The sequence below is a fragment of the Serinus canaria genome, chromosome 4 (genome assembly GCF_022539315.1).
Source record: "Serinus canaria isolate serCan28SL12 chromosome 4, serCan2020, whole genome shotgun sequence".
NCBI classification, from domain to species: domain Eukaryota; kingdom Metazoa; phylum Chordata; class Aves; order Passeriformes; family Fringillidae; genus Serinus; species Serinus canaria.
The window spans coordinates 62551075-62569085 of NC_066317.1; the positions used below are offsets into that span (position 1 = coordinate 62551075).

The window sequence follows — 18011 nt, forward strand, 5'->3', positions numbered from 1 at the left end:
GGCTTTGGCCTCCAGGACTTTTTCCTCCCAAATCAATGACTCCAACACAATGAAAAGAAGCACTTGTGATTGATCAATCCAATCATTTTATTTTCACCTGTTAAGAGAACCCTCTGCCTACCAGCAGAGTTAACATAGATGGGCAGACAGACTTGAATACAATTAAATACAGGAAAAATTGAACTATATACAACAAGACAGACATCTACTTAAAGATTTTTTCATTTTCTATGAGTTCTTGCCAATGTGAAATATTGCTGGAACTGAAACATATCAGACTTTTTTTTTTCCCCTGAAGAAAAAAGCATGTAATGAATTTGTTTTTTTTTTCCCCATGTACTGAGACATAATATCCTTTTTGAGATGCACAAAATTTGTGGCACTTCACACGGTACATAAAAGCAAAAAACTCTTTGTTATAGTTTATGATATCTAAATTTTGATTAGATCTATTTATTGAGACACTAACTCTAAAGTGGTATTTACATGGAGGAAGTTGTGCAAAATCATTTAGGCCATGGCAAGTAGACTGTGAAAGATGCATGGTTAAGTGACTTGACTCACCCTCATCCTCAGTAATAATCCCTTAAATCCTCTTCTGATCATTCCTTTCACACAGCAGCCACCCCAGGAAAACCAGCCATAATTTATTCTTTCTTTGTTAAGTTACTGGGACAAAGTAGCTTCTGTGACCCTTGTGGGTCTCTACAGTTTTAATGTTGGGCTGCTTCTCCTCACACAATTAATACTTTAAGCATCAACTCTGCTTTTTGGGACACAGCTGCAGCCATCACTGTCACTGCAGTATCCTGGGAGCTGTGGTCCTTGTTTGTAGTTTATCTTACCCATGAGAGCACACAGGAACCACCTGTGTGTAACTCTGTAGGAGTCACCCTATTGCCACAATACAGAAACTGCATACTCCTGCTAACAGCACTGAACCAAAGCCACTCCAAACCAGGGGGCTGAAGGTGCTGCATTTCTTCAGGCAGACTTTATGTAACAAAACTCTCTATTTCTATCTCCAGAAACGTCCTAATTAAAAAAAAAAAAAAAAAAAAAAAAAAAAAAAAGTCAACTTTACTTTGGATTGCAAGGCAGCTTGAGACAGCTAATTTAGAAGAGCTTCTTTAATGAAAGGTTTCCTACAGACAAGGACAGGTTAGCAAAGACACTTGTGATACCAACATTAACTAAACACACCCTTCAGCTGTGCTGCACCAGGGCACAGGATGGCTCTTATAATGGTTTCTATAAGCAACCAACTTCAGAGAAGTGGCCAGGTTTAATTCTGGAGGTTCTCATGGATGCACCTACCACAGCTGTGGACCATAAACCACTGATTTTAATCATCTTGTCTACATCAATCTGTTTGTATCAGCTCACCCTGGACTCCAGATCAGCTCAGACATTTTAGCTGTAAGTTTAAAATAGACATTTAGAACATGGAGAAAAAGTGACTGGATAAGAGTGCATAAACTGGTGCATTCCTGCCTTCTCAACTAGAGGAATTGTCTTTCCTAAGCAATATAGCTGACTTCTTTTTTAAAACTGCATTAAAATAAAAATAAAAATGGACAACCCTCAGGGCAAAGGGAGATGAAAAACTTTTCTCTAACTGGCTGTCAACATTGCTACCAAACACTTTTTAAAGCCTCCACTCAAAAACGGCAGTAGAGTTATTTAATTTTCAATGCTATTCACCAGGCTACATCCAGTCAGCTCTCAGTGTAACAACCAGTGAGAACAGCAAAGAGAACACACTGAACTTAAAGCATTATACTGGGAACAGCTGATACAGTAAAAAGATCTATAGATAGTTTGGTATTCAGCATATAGATGAACTTGCTTCTTTGCTTTCATCACTAGGAAGCCTAGAGAAGACTGTATTATTGACAGTTATTAGGAGAGTGTTACAGCACAAGTAAACCCAAGAGACCATCTCATCATGTGAGAAAATAAATTCAGTGTTGGGATTAAAATGCAGGAATTCTTGGCAGCTGAAACAATCAAGGAATTATTTTCACATTGTACATGCTGCAATGTGTCTATGTACCTGGGATCTCATGGAGTTCATAAAAACATCTGCACATTGAAATCTGCTGCTCAAAACACCTGACTGCTGGTTAACAGCAGGTCATTTTATTGCATAACCCTTGTTGTTAATTTAAGACTGATTTATGAAAAAGCCACCCTTCAGTACAGTACTCATTCTAATTGTTGGGCAAAGATGATATGCAAGAAAGCAAGAGTCATGAGCTTCTTACAGGATGAAAAAAAGGCATAATGAAATGGTGAATTGCTAATCTGTCTTCTGAAAGGAAACTATTCCATACCTGTATGTGAAGGTAGGAATTATTAATAGAGTAAGAAAAACCAAAATATTCACACTCCCTCATTTAAGCATTAAAAAAAGTAGAAGAAAATGGATTAACTGCTTCCTTCCTGGTCTAGGTTGCTGATCTAGTTTAGACAGTCATTGATGTAGCACGATAACCAGGAACGTAACAAGAAGCAACTTGGACCATAAAAAAGCTGTCTAGATACGTTCAACTTGGTCTCCAAAAAAACCAGTTTTATTTGGATTTGTGCACAACCTGCTGCTCTTTAAATCTTCAGCGCACTGAAAATATAACATTTCCCCCAAAATCCAGTTGAGTCTGTCCTGAGAAATAATAGTACTCATATATAAATGGGATGATACTGTCTGTGAGTGAGTTTCTTCCTGCAAGTTGGGCAAGAGTTGGCATTCCTAAGGGAATCACGGAGGCACTGACTGCAGAAGACATGGCCACATTTTGTTGACACAATCAGTCGTCCACTTTGCACAATCTGGAAGAAAAGAAACCAAAACAGGCATTAGAAGTAAAGAATTCAACTTTGCTGGTCTACTGCCATCACACAAGCAGGACTTAAAATATCTGGAATTGTCCTTTACTCTTAGAATAGTAAGGAACTTGAAGATCTTTCAGTGCCATCCTGCCAAGGGTTCCTCCCTCTACCCCCACCACCAAGAAGTGACTTAGACTGACAAGTTATTATGAGCTTCAAGGCAAGCTCTGTGCTTCAAGCCAGCTCTCTGTAACATCCCACACCAGCGAAAGGAGCCCCCTCTGCCCCTTTCTCCCTCACACAGCATATAAAGGATGACAGCATGTGGGTCCTTACCTCTGAGTAGACATCCATGCAAATTGGACAGCTAACAGTACCAGACGGCCTTGTGGTACAGAGAAGAGAACAAGAAAGAACATGCAGCCATTAATTTCACTGCACATCAAGGGTTACCCACACACAAAATGTCACGTCACCATCTGAGTGCACCATGGTCCATTTCTTTTCAAGATTCCTGCGTACCTTTAGCTCCTCAGTTTGTGGCATGTAATAAGAAAATTGGGTCTCTGTCCTAAAGGAAAGGTTTCCCCTGGGGGAAGATGCACTCAGTCACCCTGCTCTAGCACAAGAACTACAGCAGTCTCCTGCTCTGTTCAGCACTAATCTCCAACAGGCCATCAATGACAGCTCTGTAACAAAAGCACTGAGCTCTGCCTTGGAAACGAGTCGTTCTAGAAAGGGAAGAGGCTGTCAGAAGTTCAAAAATCCCCTGCTCTAATTTAGCAACAGCCCAGTAACACAGGCACTTCAAGAACTCCTCCTTACAAAATGTAGGTCAGGAACACACTGACATGAGGAAATACTTAACCCCAAATTTCCAGTTCCAAGGTGGAAAGACCGACTCACTGTCTGTTACCAAGCTGTGGTTACAGATGAGCCTCTGCTGCCTTCAGCCTCCAGGACAGCAGTACTGCACACACACTGAGCAACAGACACAGTCCGGCCGCCTAGGGAACATGGCCCAGCCCAAGGGCTGAATAATAGCAGCTAGCAGAAACAAAAAGAGCTTCCTGACACTCTTCTTTACAAATTAATCTTTAGTTTAAACCTTCAGAACTCTTTACCTAAACATTTGGCTTTCTTATGTCACTGCCCATGCTGAGTCACAGTTTGTAATTTATTAATCAAAAAGGCATAGAAAGCATGAGATGGTCTTTATCCCATTATGTTCAATTCAAGCAGGAAGCAATATTAACATCTACCCCTAGTTTCACCTGCAGAATTTAACTCCACTAATTCTCCCATTTTCACTCCTCAAATTCTTGAGGCACCAGCTATAACACTTCAGTAATAATTCCAACTGATGATCTTAGAAGGATTAAGAGTCCAACACTAGATATGGCTCTGACAATCCTCAGCACGAGGAAGGAACCTTTTGTCAATGTTAAATGCTGCAGCACTGAGTTCTTTCAGCCTTACCTACACAGACCAGGAAGGTGTAATCTTTAACAGAGGAAGCTGAAGGAACCAACTATTACTTTTTTATATTATCCAATTAGGGGTATTTGTTCTCTGAATTACTTAACAACCAAAATGTAAACATTTACAAGTCCTTTGGCAAAACACATTATGGATTAGAATAACATAGGACTTTTTTGGTGGCATATTTATGACCTGGCACCCAAAAACTACATATTCAAGTTCTCTTCCACATTGCCTTTCAGTAATCCAAAAGGCTCATGGCACATCAGCTTCATTTAACCCTGTATTTCCCCTGCTCCCCACAAAAAAAAAAAAAAAAATCAAAAAAAAACAAACAAAAAAACTCCCGCCACTTTAAAAGAAGTTTATACCACAATTCTTATGTCCTTCTGATGCCTTGGATAGGCTACCTAGAAGAGAGGCGGGACAAAGTTGAAAGAATAAAGTGGGTATTTATTAAAAAGCCTTCAAAGGATACACCTTGGACAGTACAAAGCCTCGCAGAGGCCACACCCAAGATGGACAACTGTCACAAGCTTCTGAGATGGATATAAGTTTGGTCTATTTGCATATCAGAAGTTAATTGTCCAATTATAGTTTCAGGTAATGAAGTCACATTCCCCTGTTTGCTTCCCCTCACCCAACTAATTTTTGCTTACACTTTCCAGGGCCTGAGGCAAATGGTGTGAACTTGGCTCACAGAAGGATTGCTTAGTCTGACCAAAATGGGAAGAAGTCTAACTAGCATTCTATATAGAGTAATGCAGTACAGAATCTGAAAAATAAAATAGCTAAAAACTTAAGGCATCACTTCAACTTGCCTAGTCACATAGACACCAGATTTCATTTCCTTAGCCTAACACACTGCAGCAGGATTTACTCTTTCTCAGCAGAATGGGGTCTTTGCTGAGTCAAACAGCAAGATTCCCATCCCACATGCAAACATATCAGGGCTCCGTGATATCCATGGGACAGAACAAGAATTGACCATAAGGGCACGACCTCCAGGATCACCTTGCAAGTATACCTCGGGAAACACAGTGGCTGCTTTGAGAAAGGCAGCAACTGGCTCAGTATGTCAAAAAGCAGGGTAAGCATAAGTGTTTTTACTGGAATTTGCCAGTCTGCTGCCTGCCAGTCTCGTGACACCAAACCTCATGGACACCAACAGAAGTATTTTATATCTAATGTAACTACTGCAGCTTTGTAGGAAAAGGAAATGCAATACTTTATGAGCTTTGGCCTGTGACTAATTCACAGGCCACACTCATCTTCAGGTCTGTATACAAAGCTGTAGATCTGTTTTGGGCTGGCTTTTCATCCTCAAGTGAAAATGGCATCATTTGACTATCCTGCAACATGGGATGTCGTATTCATTAAAAGAGGGAACTGAGAAAGTGAAGGCTTCAAAGGAAGTCAGGTGATGACAAACACAACTCAGTCCTGTCTGTCTCAAAAGAAGCACAACTCTTTGTTTGGTAGCTCATGAGGTATACGTACTTTGAACTTGCAGTTTCCTCTTCCAGCGGTCCCAGTTCTCGAGCTGCTTTATCAGCCACATACACGTCGTTATCTCTTGTTTCATCTTCATCATCACTGCTCAGTACACAGCTGTCTGCCTGTCGCTGGCTTCTTAGTCTCAGATTTCTCCTTTGTCGTTGGTTCTCTGTAATTTAGTTTTGTTAAGTTAGCTACACTACTATCTTTCTCCCTGGAACTATCCTTGAAATAAAAGATTAGACCATTTTCAGCTGGGTTAAAAGCAATCTTAAACTAGCTTCCAAATATTAAGGCTGAACATGTCCAGACATTGTGAATATTCTGCTACGTACTGACACAAATCATTCGATCTCTTCACCCTACAAACAGCTAAAACTTAATCTTGAAGATCCTCACTGTCACACATTCCACGTAATTACACTACCTGTGAATTAATTTCCCCTATAAAGGGAAGACACTTCTCCCTAACCTTACTGACAGAAACTGCTACAATCCTATGTTGAGAAACTGCAACAATTGCTGTGATCTGGAAGAGAGAGGACTGAGCACAAGTTTATCTCTGCAACTCCAGTATCCATGTAGAAATAATCAAGCTACTAAACAATAAGACAACACAAAAAAGTCACAAAATTAAAACCACTTCCTGCCTAAGTGTTCAGCTACAACTTTTATGGCAGGCATTTTTCACTTAATCTTGCTTCATTCAGAGCACAGAACAGACTACATTCTAGATAAGCAGCTGACAACATACTAATGAATCTCCAATAATGTAATTAGAACAACATCTGAAAGATGTAAAAGATTAAGTTCTTTTGACCTGTAACTATTTTAACATCTAAAGTAGAAATAAAAATTAATATTTCTCACTGGAAAATTTGAGGCATGTTAGACTAGTGCATACTATGAGCACAAATCACTTTCTTTAGTTCCTTCACTGCAATACAGGTTAAACAAAACTTCTGACTCTTTTTTTCATTCACAACCAATATTCTAGTGCTAATTAAAATAACCATCAACTTGGAGCTTAAAGAAATTCTGTCTTTAGAAATTAAGCATTTAGAGCAGCTTTTGATATATTTTATTTCAGGAACTTTCTACAAACTCTGATACTGACCGTATTCATTCTCTAAGGCACTGGCCAGATGCTTTAGCAATGTCCTTGGCCTTTTGCAGTTTCAATAAATGCTGCTCAAATTAATTGAAAAAGGCAAAAAATAATAATTATTACATTTAGGAGAATTCCATTATCAATTTTAAAATGTCAACTCACCTTCAACAATCTTGCATCAATACACATGGGAAGGGAGAGAAAAGAAAATACAATTAGACTTTGTTGTGCACCCCTGGTCTTACATACAAAGACCAGCTAAGCACAGCAGCTCCAACAAAACAAGCTAAGAATAGTATGCTATTACTCTTATTTTGATTAGGACTATTAAAAGTAGTATATGAAATGCTTCACTGTAAAAAACTATGTGGATGCTGATGGTTCTGCTCCCACTGCTCCCATGGGGTAGCAATAGAAGGAACTTATGAACCACCTGAATGCCCTCCTCCCTGCTCCCCCATTTCAGGTCCATGGTTTAGGGTTTCAGGTGATTCTTTCCCTCTTTCTCCTCAAACAGGCCAGTTAAACACTGGTGTCCATAAACACGTCATATTACGGCAGCTGCTGAAGAAAAGAAACCCAACCCCAACCCGCTCTTGGTGGAACTGGAGCGGGGTAAGTGCAAATTCTGTTGTTAAGTTTGAGGCCCTTCCTTTGCAAAGGCTCAGGAATAACCCCAGCAAGAAACACTCCCTATGTTATTCCTGTTGCTTGCTTCTGCTTGGCACAGCAGCAGTGGCATCCCAAAACTGAGGGGATAAACAACACTGTCAGCTGGATCAAAGACTCTTCTAGCTTTCAAAAGAGCAGGGGAAAAAAATAAGGTGTTTTGAAGACTTCTGGGAGTATTAACCTGAACTTATTTTACTTACTCTTCTTTCCCTTGGCTTTTTCTTAAAATCAAGCACTGAAAGGGGCTGCCAAAGGCAGCCCAGCAGCACTGGCTCAAAATCACCCCTGGAGATATTTCCAAGACAGGCAGATGTGGTGCTTACAGACACAGCTCAGTTGTGGACTTGGTGCTCCTGGGTGAATGGTTGGACTTGATGATCGTAGAGGTCCTTTCCAACCCAAACAATTCTATGATTCTACCTTTGATTTATCTAGAAAAAAATTCAACTATAACTGCATCTCTATGTTACATTACTTATGACTGATCTATATAAACTCCAGGTTCTGGAGCAAAAAGTTATTTTACACTACCCTATCACTAACTGCAAGTACACCTCCAGAGCAGCTTCTTTGTTGTCTGTAACACAGGACCTTCAAGCCCTGACAAGCTAAATCCGAACTTAAAACTTACCCTTGAAGTCAGATTCTATCAAGCAACACATCTGAAAACTAATTTAACTACAATATTTAGGTAAGTGTGCTATTCACTACTTACCACAATGGAATCATTGTGTGTTAGATCAACAACTACAGGATCAGAAGATTCACATGTGAGATCTACTACTTCTTCACCAGCTGAAAAACAAAGTTAGAATCAAAGTCAAAGATTGCAGAGGAGGAAAATTGCTGCCACTGTGTAACAGCCTAAGATTCAACAATCTCCTGTCCATCTTCTCTTCAGAAATGAGTCCAACATTTCACTCAGCTTGGCCCTCAGAAATCCACAGAGAGCTTTACCAGCCCTGTCTTCAGCAAGCTGAAATGCAAAAGAGCAGCTAAGCTCCTCAGACAGTTCTGTCAGATGACAACAGCAACAGACAATTCATCTGACAGGAGAATGTTTATCATACAGAAATATAACATGAATCATGTAGGATATAATAGTACTGTGCTGTGCACATTCCCTTGAGGGATTGGGCACAATTAATGATAAAAGTTTTCCTTATCATCTTCAAAACTGGAAGTTTCAAAATTTAGTTTGCCACTCTGTGTAGTGGCAGCTGCTGTAACTCCCATCTTATCTGAATAGACATGCAGACATTTGAGCAGCTCTTAAGGACTTTTCCTGTGCAACCCATCTATCACTAGTGGCAAATGCATTGTAGCTCAGTAACAAACCAAACCAGTTTTCAGTAGGCTTGTTACTTAGCCATGCCATAGTGTGCCATTAGTGATTTTAGGCACTTCCTAAAATCATATTTCCCTTCTTCTCCAGTAAACAGCCTAGAAACTGGCAAAAAACCAAAAATACATGTTCAGTTAGACCCAAACCCTACAGAAGCACTTTCTGTTCTTATCACTTCAAAAGAAAGCTTACCACTTTCTTCAAGTTCTATTGGCTCTGCTTCTGAAGCCATTTCAGCAGTAGAAGCCATGAGCCTGCTTCTTTTTCGAGCTTGCCTAGAATTAACTGTTCCTCCACGACGCTTTCGTTGAGTCTAAGAGAGAACAAAGACTTAGCATTTTCTGTGCAAGCAGTATTAACATAGCCCTCAATTTTGCAACACCAATGAAAGCACACAAAGGTACAGAAAACACTCCTGGAATGGCTCTAATAATCATCAAAAGGTGGTATGAGTTATTCTTACCTGAATTGATTCCAGCAAGGAAAAAAAACATCAGCCCAGATCCAGACCTCTTACCAGCTGCCTCACCAAGAAAAACCCTATCATGATGGTTTGCACATAAGAAACTAGTTCACAGTTTATCAGGTTTTGCTGACATTGTGAGCATTTCTGTACTACTGCCAGCACCTGGAGTGATTAAAAACCTGAACGTACACAAAGATTCAATATACTTATATTCCTGTGTATTAGCTACAAACTCTTAAGACAGTTTGCAGAAATACAATGGAAAACATGTTTTGTGAATCAGGTTTGCACTGAGTAGCAAAATACTTACTGTGCTCATAGTGTTTCTTGATCTAAAACCACTGAAAAAGAGGTACAAACACCAAAAAAGTACCGGCAAGGAAGCTACAGCTATAATTTCCTTAGATTCTTTTAGGTAGCTCACTGACAAAAACTCCAGGTTTCTGAAGATTAGAGGATGATGTTCTTCCAAACCTATCAAAGAGAAGAGAGAAGGTTACCTGTCTGCAATGCTTGTACTCTCCAATCCCCCCTGCTCCCAAATTCCCATTGCTGAGCCATCAGTTTATGCCCAAAGCCAGAGGGGAGGGAAGTCCCCAAGCTCAGTACGTGAGCCTCAGACACCTGCAGCTGGACCTAAAGCCTCAGTCATTCTCACCTGTGAGCTAAACACCTGGAAAAGTGAGTTTGACAGCAAAGTAGAAGAATATTAAGTAATCCCAATGACATTGAACTGAAAAGCAACTGAATGATACTCAAGGCAATGTTTGCAGGCAGGAATCGGTGGGAATTTTGTCATAAACAGCCATCTTCAGAGAATCTAAACTCCAGATGAACGGCTTTTTTCTGCAACCCATCTCCAGATTCCAACAGCTGGGAGCTAAACAGCTTGAGAGGAATTTAAAGCAAGTGAAGCAGACAAATTTCAGTTTCAAAATACTTGCTGATGTGCAGGAGAATATGAGCTCCCTGTAGCTGCTCTGTTACCTGCATGTGTGCATGCCCAGCTACCTGCCAAGGGGGAGAGGTCAAAAGCATAAAGGCAGCTCTGAGCAACTGGCAGGGTACTGAAGGTCCCATCCTGGAGCCTGCCTGCAGTACAGTTACCATCTGTCCACACAGAGTGGGGCTGGGTGTGAGTGGACACAGTGGAGGGACCAGGAAAAGAACAATGATGTGTCTTGAGCTGACTGTACACCCTGGTACCCTCTGTTGTCTGCCCTGCGCTCAGATATAGAGCAGAGTCCTGTAGCTTCAGGTTAGAGCTGAGGGCGGGGGGAAGTAGTGGAATTATTGTGGTGCCTGTGCTCAAAAACACAGAGATAAGCGTTTGGGTTTCTCCCAGCTCTCAGCTTTCTTTCTCCAGAGACAGAGAGAGAGAGAGAGATAGAGAGAGAGAGTTGTTCCTTGGGGTTTTCTTAGCTAGCTTCTTGTTCTTTAGTTGAGGCAGAAAGCTTTTTCCTGGGACTATGGCTTCTTCTTCTGGAACTATTCAGCTTTTCTCCAGTCCGAAACACATCACCCAGGGGCCCCCACTGCTGAGGCACACCTACAGAAATGACTCTGAATCTACCATCTCCTCAGAGCAGTGAGAGGTTTTATTATTTAACATTATTCACTCCTTTTTTCATGCCTGTGAGCAATCTGATTAGTAAATAAACAGTGGTTTTTTTCACTTTCTCCAAGGGAATTCCTTTTGGACCTGTGGGACCCTGTGGGGGAGGGGTTGCTAAAACCTGCCTTCTATTAGAGGAGACAGCCTTTCAGGACATTTCCTCCTTAATTTGACTAAAACTGGGACACTATTTTAAACAAGAACTGCTGAACTGTCTCCAGAGCTGACTGATTTTTGCCACAAAGACCAGCACACACTCTGTACTCTACTCCCAGATGGGGAAACATGTGAACACACAGTGGGATGAAACAGAACTGGCAGACAATCCTTCAATTAAAGGAAACCTGACTGATCTTTTTCTGCTTCAACTTACTCCATTTCTTAAATCACTTTCTGAAGAGACCTATTAACACTGAACTGTGACATTATTTAAAAAAAACACACTTGAGAAAAATGCTTACACTCAATTTGATGCTTATTATGAAGCCCGAAGATGTATTTATGTATTGTTGCAAGCAACATAATACACTACTCATCAATTTTCTCACGTTTTCATTTTAAAACCAGCACAAAACCCAAAATGAGTCAATATGCCTTTTTTTTTTTTTTGCCCCTAGTTGAACCACATATGCCAGACTTAATGCTTAGTGAATCCATGCGCATAACAGATCTCATTTTTGGAACTACTGTGTGTAACACCCTCTCCCCATTTTTGTTTTAGAAATCTAAACTGACATGTTCAGCTTTCCTGGTACATAAGAAATAGTCTTATGTTGTCACCTGGGATGTTGAAGATTCAGGCTACCAGAGAAGGCAGACTGACTTCAGTCTCTTGCTGCCTCAATGCAGGACTCACCTATGCAATCATTTCCATAACATTTTGTGTCCAGGTAATGGGAATTCTCTTTTAACACTTCCTCCCACTGTTCTTAAGGTCTAGATTTCATTTCACTTGTTAAGAAAAAAAGCTTCTCTGTGAGCCTTATCAACAATCTTGGGAAGATACTATTTTACTCACTTTACTGAGTTTCTGGGATAGGAGACAAGAACTTTTAAAACCAGACCATGACTAATGCTGCAATCATACAAAAACCCAACCAAAGAAAAACCAGAAAAACAGTGAGACTGTTCTGTGAGCACATTTTCTAGGTGCTATACAAGCTCCTAGTTCAATATGACCATTATTCATGGATTTGGAGGTTTTAGGAGACCAGGGGAAGAGAGAGGGGAAGGAGGAAACACAGCACAAGGGATGAGAGACGGAGGCAAGGGAGAGAACCATCCCTAAACCTTACATAGCTGCTCTTTCAAAATAATTGCTTCAAGACAAGTTACTATCTTCATTGACCAGCTACAAATGAAATTAAAAATTACATAGGTAAACCAGTTTTCTGCACACAGCAAGATGATGAACAAGAGTGAGCAACACATGAGGTATATTAAGAAGTTAAGCCATTAGATCATTCATAAGTTTTATTTCATCAAGAAAGCCAAGACACGTTTTCCTCGATTCTCCTCAGATATTGAATCGGAAAAAATACTTGGACATTAAAAAGCTTGGAAATGTTAGTTGGTGCACACACCTAAGAAATATAAAGAAATGAACTTTATATAACCCTACTTTAAAATTCAAGTTGTCAGAACTGTTTTTAAATAGACTCTTTCAGAATAACAACATTGACATATCTGCACTGCTGAAAGACAGCAAAAAATAAGCCTATTGTATTCATCAGGCAGCATGGGTCTGAATGTAAAATACCCAGAAGGTTTCACAAGACCTGGTGCTTTTCAGATTTAATATTGAATACATCCCAGTGCAATGGTTTGTTAACCAAGTATATTTAGAAAGGTTAAAAATATTGTTGGGAACACCTGTGATGATGCCAAACAAGAGTTTGCACATATTCTCTTTGGCTAAGATTGGCTTAAATGCCAAAGAAGAGCTGTAACAGAAGAAAAAATGAAGCCAACCCAACCAACAAACTTTAAATTTTAAGTTATAGTGAAAATGGAAGTAACACACAATAGAAGACATGTTAAGACCATCCTATCCACTTTAAATACTCACATGCTTCTTTATTCAGACACAAAACCCCAGATTATTTACAGGATTACTGTAATGTTTGTGAACATAGGATTACTGTGAAATGTCTTAGGATCTCGTGTCAACCCTCACTTGCAGTGGAGGACAGAACCCCCTTTTGACATAAGTGACAGAGCACACTGTTGCTATTTAAATGATTAAATTTTCAGAATCTTAGAACACTGGCAACTGGATTTCTTTATAATTAATGCAGAGAGTACGTATAAGGCACAAATGTTGGAGCTGCCGATGGCTCAATACCTCTTGAGAAGCTGCTTCTGAAGAATTGAGAATAGACAGCCACAGGGAAGCTTATCACTGTAAAACTATCTCAAATCATCACAGGCAGGTTCATCATATCAACATGGCTCATCTCAGGAGAGTGCTGTTTACTAAGAAAATCAGACTGCTGGAATTTATTAAGACTATGGAAGGAGTATTATGATCCAGTAACGTTTTTGTTTTTTTAGAACAAACCTTTTCTGTGGGGCTATAGATTTCCACATGTTACTGGCTTATTTGGGAAACCTCATTGAGCATCAAGTGCCCAAATATTCTGAAAGCAAATCAGAGTTCACTTTCTTAAATACACCACAGATCAAGTTCAGTCATGTACAGGAACAGTGTATACACACTGCATTTAAAGAGATACACTCATTTGGAAGAATTCCTTAAAAAATCTTCAAAACTGCAGGACCACTTAACTTACTAACATAGTTTGTTACACAGGACTGGACAGCCCAAGTTAGTGATAAAGCCTATAACACTCTTCTTCCAGCAGTCACACTGAAACCACCCAGCACCAAGACTCACAGGAATTGTTAATACAAAGAATTACTGCAGCAACCTCCCCCCTCAATCCACAGACATCCAGTGACCTCACTCACAGCTTTAGCTGCAGTTATCTGTGAGACTTCTAGCAAGATGCATGCAGACATCAATTTGAAATCCTAAAATTACAACTTTTTAAGAAGTAAAAAGACTTTTCTTTGTGTAAAAACCTAGCAGATCAGCTTAGCAAGCCAATAAATACTCTTAACTTTTACAGACTTTCTATTGCTTCACTGCAGGAAGGTACAGTACCAGAAAAGGCCACTCCCCTTCCTGTCATATGCAGTTATTGTTCCTAAACACCGTGGATCTCAGAACAAGTAACATTTCAAAGACTACAAGTACCAATTTTTCTCTGTGCTTGAGAGAAAAGGTCAAATTATTTAAATCAGGACTGTTTACACTAGGAGTGGTAACTACTGCTATTCATCATTTAAGTATCTTGTTTTTTCCTCAAAAAAAGTCAACATTTTCACTGAGTTCAAGCTGAGTTAATCAAACATGTTTGAATTACCACTCAAAAACAATTGATTCTCTAGAATACCGAAAACTTTTCCTGCACCACTCTCAAAACAAAGTCTTGATCTCCCACGTGAATGGAGGCAAACCGTCTGAAGCAAGAGATAGATATTTTCATTTTCCCTGTCTCACTAACACAAACAAGACTTAAGTTCATATTTATGCTAAACATGACAAATTCACCGAAGTACCTACTTAAAGAAACCAATAATGTCAATTCTAACATTGGGAATGTGCAATGCACAGCTGACAAACCCCATTAGATGTTGAATTTGTCAAAATGGAATACCCAAATGTTGCCTTACATTTTAGTTTTATATTTTTCAGATCCTGTACTGGATTATTGTTTAACTCTGAATTTTCATATAGAGCGTTAGTAAGCCCTCATTACAGTTTGGTCAGACAAAACAATTGTTCCAGGCCTTAAAACGAAGGTCAGCATCACAGCCTCAGGCCCGAAAAGTATAAACAAAAGTAAATTGGGGGCAAGTAAACTGGGGGAATGTCACTTTATTACCTGAAGCTGTAATTGGACAATTAACCCCTGATATGCAAACAGACCAAACATGTATCTGCCCGAAAAACTCGTGACTGTTGTCCATCTTGCATGTAGCCTCTGCACGGCTCTTGCACTGCCCAAGGTGTATCTATTAAAAGCCTTTAATAAATACTCTAACTACTAATACTCTACTCTGTCTAGCCTCAGTTCTAGGTAGCCAGTCCAAGCCATCACCACTCCTTTAATGCTTCTCAGTTCTACCCCAGATGTCTTTCTGTACCCCTAACAACAGGAAACACTGTATCAAAGATGCAGCTGCGTAACAACATTTTTGTCTTCAGAAGACACACATACCAGGCACAAAGTGCTAGTTTCAATTTTTTTTTTTTACCATGGAGAACACTAATTTTTCACTCTTTTACACTTTCCTATCCTGTATTTCTAGTACTTTTAAAGATGCTTTCATTTTCTTAAACTTCAGTGTAAAAGAAACTGTGTCTGTTACCCAAATCAGGTAAAACGTTACTATACTAAGAGACCTTGGTGAGAGGCACCATAAAAAGTAAAGATGAGAGATAACCCAGCTTCTAAACAGAAATACACCAGTCTGCTTGCTTTAAGCAGGCAGTTACACCTACAGACAAATATGACATGTTCATGAATAACCTAAAAAAACCAAAACAGTTCCAAAAACAAACAAGAAATCCCTCAATCCCACCCACAGAACAAAACAACACACTGAACCTTTTCATCGGCCGTATGTCCTATTCCAGACACAGCAAAGAAAAATGGATGCAGGCCAAAAGTAAAGCTCATTGCTCTTACTTGCACAAGTTTCTCCGAGAGACGCCACAACTCACTTTCAATATTCCCCAAAACAGAATACAGGGAAAAAAAAAAACCGAAAAAAAAGTTGAGTCTTTCCACATCCTGTAATGAAGTGCAGGTGCGGGCGAGGAACATTCCCCCCACTCCTGCTGTCACACAAAATGGGAGGGCAGAGCGACAACTTCATGCAGCTACCTCCACCGAGCACCGGCCATTCCTCCGGAGAACAGATCCTTCCTGGGAAGGCGGGGCAGGACAGCGATAGCCCGGCCTTGCCCGCACCTCAGCGCTGCGCCCGCCCGCCGGTCCGGGCAGGAGCGGCGGGGCCGCCCCGCGAACCGGGCGGCGGCGGAGCCGGCCTCGGAGCACCCGGCCTGGCCGGGGAGAGCGGACCCGCCACGTGCCTCTCGGCGGGGGCTGCGGCGGAGCCCTTCGGACAGGGCCGCACCCGGGGAAGGGGCTCGGGCAGCGTCCTCAGGCCGGAGCGGGGGCGGCGCCGGCCCAGCCCCGCGCACCGGCAGGAACGGCCGCATCTCCTCCGCTCCCCCCACTGCGGCCGCTTCCCCTTCCGCTTCCCCCTCCCTTCCCGTCCCCTCCCTCACCTGCCGCCCCGGACCGTCGGGAAGCGGGGGGGACGGACCCAGCAGCGCCGCTCCCCCCACCCCCCCGGCCGAGCCCCCGGCCCGCCGCGCTCACCTCAGAGGCGGCCGGCAGCGGCCCACGGCAGCGCCCGCCCTCGCCAGCTTACCATTGGCTGAGCTGCGGCTCTGCACTCGCGGAGTGGTCGATGCGTACATCAACCAGACAGTGGTTAGACGGGCAGCCCCACCCCCTCTGCTCTTTGCTGCCGCGGGGCATGCTGGGAGCTGTAGTCCCGCGCTGCCTTGGGGCCTAAACGGGGTTGTAGAGGCCCACTGAGTTCGCTCGCCACCCCTCAGGAAAGGTTTCCTGGTCCTCGGGTTCGTTCGGCCCTGACAGACCCTGAAAGGGCGGCCGAAGCTAGACCGTGTTTTTGCTGTGTTCTCCGGAGCTGTTGTACCTGGAGGTGGAGTGTGTGTGAGCTTTGGGGTGGGGTTCCCTACCCACCCCCTCCCCCCAATCTCCCGTCCCCACCCCCGTCTTGTAGAAACGTTCCCCAGAATCTCAGAATGGTGGAATCAATCAGGTCGGGAAAGACCTTTGAGGTCATCAAATCCAACTGATAACTGAACACCACTATGTCAACCACAGTGTTAGAAGTGCTCCTGCAGAAGGAGCACTCGATGGAGCTGTGTGGTGGTTACTGCCCCGTGTAACAAGCCAAGCCAGCCCAATGCAGTTCCTTCAGAAACATTGTGCACCTTTTATAGCAAGGGTGAAAACCAACACCAGGCCGACCACCAGGGGTTCCTAAAGACCCTCAAGAGGCCCCTCTGAGGCAAACCCAGGCAACTTCATATCTAACACTTCTCTGATTAATATGTACACCACAATATCAGGATGATATTAAACTAATAGAGGGCATCCAAAGGTGATGTGCCTTGAGGGGAAGCCGTGTGAGCAGCTGAGGGCACTTGGTCTGTTCAGCCTGGAGAAGAGGAGCCTGAGAAGACAGAGACCTCAGTGCAGTTACAACTTCCTCAGGAGGGGAATAGGAGGGACAGACACTGATCTCTGCTCTGTGGTGAGTGACAGGACCTGAGGGAATGGCCTGAAGATGTATCAGGGGAGGTTTAGGTTAAATGTTAGAAAAAAATTCTTTACCCTGGGCATGGTTGGGCAGTGGAACAGGCTTCCAGGGAAGTGGTCACAGCACCAGCCTGACAGAGTTCAAGGAGTGCTTGGACCATGGCCCTCAGGACAATCACATGTTGTGATTCTTGGGGAAGGTGCTGTGCAGGGCTAGGAAGTGAGCTCAATGATCCTTGTGGGTCCCTTCCAACTCAGCATATTCTGTGATTCTGTGATCTCTGGCTCATAAACACAAATATCATCTTCAGCCAGGCATGCATGTTAGGCCAAGTTTCCCCCTGTGCATCTGGCATTGTACTAAAGTAATGCCTGCTTCTTAACAGTGTATTGATGTTAAGGAGTTTCATTCTTGATTTTCACTGACAAGACCATGGCCATGTCCAGTCTTTCCTTAAACACGCCCAGGGATAGGGACTCCACCACCTCCCTGGACAGTCCATTCCAATATCAAGTCACCCTTTCTGTGAAGAAATTATTTTTCTCAGTGTGTTTCCAAAGGA

The 18011-nt window shown here is 42.0% G+C and overlaps 1 protein-coding gene across 6 annotated transcripts; it reads right to left on the minus strand.

The window, feature by feature from the left end:
* Positions 1-52: 52 nt before the first annotated feature.
* RNF4 (ring finger protein 4) lies at positions 53-16666 on the minus strand. 6 transcript variants are annotated; one of them, XM_009098958.4, is made up of 9 exons: positions 15976-16313; positions 15778-15811; positions 9716-9879; positions 9132-9252; positions 8310-8389; positions 7085-7094; positions 5815-5980; positions 3169-3217; positions 53-2832 (listed from the first exon to the last, which is right to left on the minus strand). In XM_009098958.4, exons 3-9 carry the CDS (start codon positions 9722-9724, stop codon positions 2683-2685), a joined length of 585 nt encoding a protein of 194 aa, XP_009097206.1. In that variant the 5' UTR covers positions 9725-9879; positions 15778-15811; positions 15976-16313; the 3' UTR covers positions 53-2682. The 6 variants fall into 6 exon arrangements, with proteins under 6 accessions (XP_009097206.1, XP_030094834.1, XP_030094836.1 ...); XM_030238974.2 differs by lacking the exons at positions 15778-15811; positions 15976-16313 and adding an exon at positions 16529-16666; XM_030238976.2 differs by lacking the exons at positions 15778-15811; positions 15976-16313 and adding an exon at positions 16477-16598.
* Between the last annotated feature and the right edge of the window lie 1345 nt (positions 16667-18011).